We start from the raw sequence: 7,076 nt of genomic DNA on the forward strand, positions 1-7,076 counted from the left end.
GTTGATTCCTCGGATAAAAATGAGGAGCTGAGCAGTGTCTTTGACATCGTTGCTTTCATCCAGTGCTAAAGAATAAAAAGTGAATGACTTCGCCTTTTTGTTTAATATGCTGGTGATATCTTCATCTATTAGTTCTACACGGCGAGTCACTGTCTGCCGTAATAAACTGATTTTCTCAAATTTGTCTTTGGTCTCCGGGCACAAAATACCTGCTGTCTCTACCATACATTCTTTTTAAAACTCGCCCTCTGACAGTGGTTTGCTGGCCTTTGCTATTTTGAATGAAAGCATAAAACTGGCCTTGGTACTTGACTCTTGAATGGCAGTTTGACGGTGAAAAAAACTTTGCTGAGCCTTCAAATTAGCTGCCAACTTCTCAGCAGCAGATTCCCGTTCTTTTGTTGAGAGCTTGCTAGCATAATTTGCGTGCTTTGTGGCAAAGTGACAGCTAATATTATACTCTTTAAAAACCGCCACAGTTTCTTGGCATATCAGGCAAACAGCAGATGATCGGTGTTCAGTGAAAAAATATTTAGTTGTCCACTCCTTTTTGAACACTCGACATTCTCTGTCCACTTTCCTTTTCTTGGGTCCGCTCATCTTCATAGAGGGGCGGTAGGTCACAGGGTAAAGTGCAAACGTGGAGTAATAGGCCTACGCCGCTTCACCTCAACAAAGCCAATATATCTAGAGTGCGCCATCTAGTGAGGAAACATCAGAATTGCAGGGGAAATAAAACATTAACAAGGTTAATTTATTAAATTTTTTTCAAGTTTGGCGGGCCGGATCAAAACGTTTAACGGGCCGCACGTGGCCCCAGGGCCGTAGTTCGCCCATGCCTAAACTAGAGTTATTCAATATTCCAGCGACGAGTAGCTCAGCGCCCCTGCCTTAAGAAGTGTCAGTAACCAAATGCAGAATCACTGGTGATCAGCTGCAGGTGCGTGGGCCAAGGGTGGGAGCTCAATCTGAGCTCCGCCCAGGCAGAGAGACAGGAGAGAGAGAGAGAGCAAGGCGAGCAAGAGAGGGGAGAGCAAAGGCAGAGCAAACAAAAACAAAAACATTTGTGGCCACACTGGGCTGGCCGGGCAGGCACAGGGACCATGACAACGTCTTCATTTAGTTGGTTGCTTTCATGAGTGTCCACCACAGCAGGTCCTTTGTTTGTCCCCCGTTTCCCCAGTCATTGTCTGTGTGTCTGTCTGGTTTCTCTTGCCTTTCTGTCCCTTGCTCTCCTTGTTCTCTTGCCCTTTCTCGTCCCTCCCTCTCTCGCCCCTCCCTCTGTTCCCTGGGTTTCATCAGTCTGCATCTTGGTGTGTATGTTTCACGTACTTCCTGTTTTTGTTTTAAACTAGACAAGAGTCCTGTGTGTTCCATACTCGGTTGTTCTTCCCCTGTCTCGTCAGTTGATTTTGTTCACCTGTGTTCCCCAGGTGTTTCATCTCTGCTCTGACCCCCTCTGATGTATTTACTGTCTGTGTCTCCCTCCGTCCAGTGTGGTGATCTCCCTCATCCTCTGGCTGTGTGTTCCGGCTGGTATCTCAGTTTAGGTTTCTTGGTTTATGTACATAGTCATTCAGCAATAAAGCTGTGTTTAAGTTTAATTTTCCCAATTAGTCTGCATTTTGGGTCCTATATCAAGCCTTCACTGCCACATGACAACAGACCATTGAAAAGATAAATCAAATCAATTTATTTATATAGCACTTTTCACAGGATAAAAACCACAAAGTGCTTCACAATAATATAAAACAGAAATACATAAAATACATCAATGATCAAACATACAGCACAAATCTAATTAAAAGCCAATTTAAATAAATGAGTCTTAAGCTGCTTTTTAAAAGAATAAATAAAATCAAGGCAACGCAATGATGGAGGGAGAGCATTCCACAACCTGGGGGCCACCGCTCTAAAAGATTGATCTCCTCTGGTCTTAAAACAAGTTTGTGGGACTACCAACAGCCTTTGATTAGATGATCTCAGGCTGGAAGCCAGTGTAATGAACGTAACACTGGTGTAATGTGCTCTCTTTTTCGTATCTTAGTTAAAAGCTTTGCAGCAGCATTCTGGACTAACTGGAGATGGTCAAGATTCATTTTGCTCAGACAAAGAAAAAGACTGTTACAATAATCTAAGCGAGATGAAATAAAAGCATGAATAACCATTTCTAACTCAGATTTAGACAGCAAAATTCACAGTTTGGAGATGTTTCTTAGCTGAAAAAGGCAATTCCTAATTAACTGACAAGACTGTTGTTCTAGGGACATGGCAGAATCAAAGATCACACCAAGGTACCTGAGGCTAGGGTGAACAGATGAGCGAGAGAACCAAGATGCTGTTTGATATCTGGTTGTCGGGGGCAATAATTAATGTTTCTGACTTCTCAGAGTTCAGCTGTAAGTAGTTGTGACCAAGCCGCTATTCAATGGAAGCTAAACATTTAATTAAACAGGACAGTTTATGGACTTCCATTGGCTTAAAAGAGCAATAGAGCTGAATATCATCAGCATAGAAGTGATAAGACACCTCAGGGAACTGCCTAATTAGAAGTCCTAGAAGTAACATGTACAAAAGAAAAAGAATAGGACCCAGAACTGAACCCTGCGGTACCCCACATGTCAGATCTTTAGAATGTGACATAAGTCTGACTGATTTGGGCTGGTTGGTGAGGAGATCAGTGATACAGGATCAGATGGTATCCTCTGTGGACTGATTTGCTCTGTAAGCAAAGTGGTAGGGGTCCAGAGAGGGCAGTAGGCAGTCTCTGATATGCTGAGACACTCGAAACACTTCATGACTGAAGATTTAGGGGGTATAGGTCTGTAGTCATTGAGGAAGTCTATTACAGGCTTTTAGGGAATGGGAATCATTATGTAGGCCTTCAGACAGGTGGTAATGGTGGCATGAGTCAGGCAGAGGTTAAACAACCTGATGAAGATCCCCTCCCAGTTGGTCCACACAGGCTTTGACCACAGCCCCATGCCATCATGGCCACAAAGCTCTCTTAGAGTTCACCACTCTCAGTTGCTTCCTTACCTCATGCTCCTAAAGGGAGAGTGCTGGGTGAGAAGGAGGGGGAGGTGAGGTGACGCTGAGCAAAGAAGTTGTTGAGCTGCTCTGCTAAGTGTGAAACTGAAGGCCTCATCCTCCACCTGTGAGCCTCCTTAGCTTGTTTGACACCCCTCCTAGAGTTGGCTCTGGCAGTGCTGTACAGAAAACTTTCCCTCAGCTGGAAGGCAGAGTTACCAGTTCTGATCAGAGCCTGTACTTCTCTCGTGATCCAAGGTTTCCAGTTAGGAAAAACTGTTATATTCTCAACACAGCACTTAATGTAGAAAAGGACAGACTAGGTGAAGCTCTCCAGGTCCTGCTGTTCAAAGATGAATCAGTCTGTCAGATCAACACCTGTAGTTGGATGAGAGCACCATCTGGCCATGTTTTAGTGACCTGGGTGCTTGGAGGGGTTTGTTTCCTGAGGATGGTTTAAAAACAGATGAAGAGCAGAGACGAGTGGTCATATTGTCAGAGGTGGGGGAGGGGTGTCGCTTGATGTTACTGTGCACATGGTCCAGTGTCCTGTTGCCCCTGGTAGAGCACTTTGGGGAGTACAGCTTTCAAATAAATAAAGTCCTCAGCAACAACATGCCTCAGCCTTGATGTATATACAGGGAGTGCAGAATTATTAGGCAAGTATTTTTGAGGAATAATTTTATTATTGAACAACAACCATGTTCTCAATGAACCCAAAAAACGAATTAATATCAAAGCTAAATGTTTTTGGAAGTAGTTTTTAGTTTGTTTTTAGTTTTAGCTATTTTAGGGGGATATCTGTGTGTGCAGGTGACTATTACTGTGCATAATTATTAGGCAACTTAACAAAAAACGAATATGTACCCATTTCAATTATTTATTTTTACCAGTGAAACCAATATAACATCTGCACATTCACAAATATACATTTCTGACATTCAAAAACAAAACAAAAACCAATCAGCGACCAATATAGCCACCTTTCTTTGCAAGGACACTCAAAAGCCTGCCATCCATGGATTCTGTCTGTGTTTTGATCTGTTCACCATCAACATTGCGTGTAGCAGCAACCACAGCCTCCCACACACTGTTCAGAGAGGTGTACTGTTTTCCCTCCTTGTAAATCTCACATTTGATGATGGACCACAGGTTCTCAATGGGGTTCAGATCAGATGAACAAGGTGGCCATGTCATTAGTTTTTCTTCTTTTATACCCTTTCTTGCCAGCCACGCTGTGGAGTACTTGGACGCGTGTGATGGAGCATTGTCCTGCATGAAAATCATGTTTTACTTGAAGGATGCAGACGTCTTCCTGTACCACTGCTTGAAGAAGGTGTCTTCCAGAAACTGGCAGTAGGACTGGGAGTTGAGCTTGACTCCATCCTCAACCCGAAAAGGCCCCACAAGCTCATCTTTGATGATACCAGCCCAAACCAGTACTCCACCTCCACCTTGCTGGCGTCTGAGTCGGACTGGAGCTCTCTGCCCTTTACCAATCCAGCCACGGGCCCATCCATCTGGCCCATCAAGACTCACTCTCATTTCATCAGTCCATAAAACCTTAGAAAAACCAGTCTTGAGATATTTCTTGGCCCAGTCTTGACGTTTCAGCTTGTGTGTCTTGTTCAGTGGTGGTCGTCTTTCAGCCTTTCTTACCTTGGCCATGTCTCTGAGTATTGCACACCTTGTGCTTTTGGGCACTCCAGTGATGTTGCAGCTCTGAAATATGGCCAAACTGGTGGCAAGTGGCATCTTGGCAGCTGCACGCTTGACTTTTCTCAGTTCATGGGCAGTTATTTTGCACCTTGGTTCTTCCACACGCTTCTTGCGACCCTGTTGACTATTTTGAATGAAACGGTTGATTGTTCGATGATCACGCTTCAGAAGCTTTGCAATTTTGAGACTGCTGCATCCCTCTGCAAGATATCTCACTATTTTTGACTTTTCTGAGCCTGTCAAGTCCTTCTTTTGACCCATTTTGCCAAAGGAAAGGACGTTGCCTAATAATTATGCACACCTGATATAGGGTGTTGATGTCATTAGACCACACCCCTTCTCATTACAGAGATGCACATCACCTAATATGCTTAATTGGTAGTAGGCTTTCGAGCCTATACAGCTTGGAGCACGACAACATGCATGAAGAGGATGATGTGGACAAAATACTCATTTGCCTAATAATTCTGCACTCCCTGTACAACAGAGCAGCAGTGAATAGTATAAGAAACTACAGGACTATTGACTGTGCAGAACCTTTCTATTCACTGCAGGAGTCTTATCTTCCTCTGTTTTCTTCTTGGCAGGTTATTTAACCGTTACTAGTGAATCTCTTCCTCCTGTCGTCATTGGAGATACAGTCACACTCAAGTGCAACTTCCAAACAGATGGCAGCCTGAAAGAGATTGTGTGGTTTCGGGAAAGCGAACAGGTAAAGTTAGTGCTTTGAGCTGAATGATGATCTTGCGTGTGTAATGCTGCAACAAGAGTACTGAGAGGGACTAGAAAGAGAGAGCAGATTTCTCCAGTACTGGCTTCTCTTCATTGGCTCCCTGTTAAATCCAGAATCAAAATCCTTGTCATCACATTACAAGGTCTTAAATAATAAGGCCCCATCTTATCTTGAAGACCTAATAGTACCGCATCACCCCAACCAAACACTTGGCTCTCAGACTGAATCAGAGTCAAAATGACTTTTATTGCCAAGTTTGTGCGTGGATCTTGCTGTGGTGTTATGGTGAAAAGTATTTACAGTATATGTAATATATACATCACTGTATAAATATTAACAATAAATACACATAAAAGAAATATATAATACCTAGTACCTACAGTTATAGAATACAAATGATAAATTAACAAATATGTAAGATTATGAGTGAGGGGAGTGCAAAATGTAGATAGGAAATGATGTGCAAAGTCTTTATAGCCTGAGTATATTGTATTTCCGTTGTTTTTTCCTATCAGCCTACCTCTCTGACATGTCTTCCCAATGTGATGTTTGTGTAAAGTTTGGTCAGAAGGTTCCTTTGTAAGTGCGCATGCACCATTAGCGTGCTGCCTGATGTAACCTATAATTTCCTTCGGGATTAATAAAGTATTCTGATTCTGATTCTGATTTACAACAAAGTGCAAACACCGGTTACACTCAGCAGAAGGGCCAGATTACACTTTTCTAAAAAACAGAGCCTGCATAGTTAAGGGGGAAAATTTTTTTTTGGGCAGATATGAAATAGACAAGATAAATTTATACCAGAATCATGGGAAGAGAAAAATATGATAATGGAAAAGCAACAGCCCATGATGTGCCAGCATGTGCCAGTGTGTTTATCTAATTTTACAGATGGATTTATTGATGTGGCTGCTATGTCAGTCTGACTTCTGAAGTGCACAGGGCTATATTTAATGCTTAGATTCAGTCAAATGATGCAAAACTGATCGGACAGTACTTCAAACTACTGATGGACAATGACCCAAAGCCAGCTGCAAAATACACCTAAGAGTTTCTCATGGCAAAGAAATGGGATATTCTTCAACCGCTGCGTTAGTCAACTAATCTCAACACAAAAACTGGAAATACATTTTTTACTTTTTTATGTTGGGGTTGGCAAATTGCACATGTCAAGGCTGATATAGGACTTTCAAATTGATACCATAGGCGTGTCTACTAAAACTCTCAGGCGATTTTGAATCTCAGTGACCTCAACTTGAAGGTTAGAGGTCAGAGGTCAAGCTTTCTGAAATGGTAAATGGTAAAATGGTAAATGGCCTGTATTTATATAGTGCTTTACTAGTCCCTAAGGACCCCAAAGCGCTTTACATATCCAGTTATCCACCCATTCACGCACACATTCACACAATGTTGTAAAGCGATAACTCGAGACGGAAATCACATAAGATTTTGAAACTGATACCATAGGTGTATCTGCTTGGAAGCTGAGGCGTGCATAAATTCATACAGTGGGGCAAAAAAGTATTTAGTCAGCCACCGATTGTGCAAGTTCCCCCACTTAAAATGATGACAGAGGTCAGTAATTTGCACCAGA

General features: G+C 42.5%; 1 protein-coding gene across 2 annotated transcripts in view; it reads left to right on the top strand.

The window, feature by feature from the left end:
• LOC102202239 (immunoglobulin superfamily member 21-like) overlaps window positions 1–7,076 on the top strand; it is a 47,503-nt gene that overhangs the window by 34,258 nt on the left and 6,169 nt on the right. For both annotated transcript variants that reach the window (XM_005745905.1, XM_005745906.1), the window contains one exon: window positions 5,337–5,461. In XM_005745905.1, the coding sequence (XP_005745962.1) occupies window positions 5,337–5,461 (125 nt within the window). The remainder of the gene's footprint in view (window positions 1–5,336; window positions 5,462–7,076) is intronic.

Source organism: Pundamilia nyererei, unplaced genomic scaffold (assembly GCF_000239375.1).
Source record: "Pundamilia nyererei isolate P.nyererei 1_Seehausen unplaced genomic scaffold, PunNye1.0 scaffold00169, whole genome shotgun sequence".
Lineage (NCBI taxonomy): Eukaryota > Metazoa > Chordata > Actinopteri > Cichliformes > Cichlidae > Pundamilia > Pundamilia nyererei.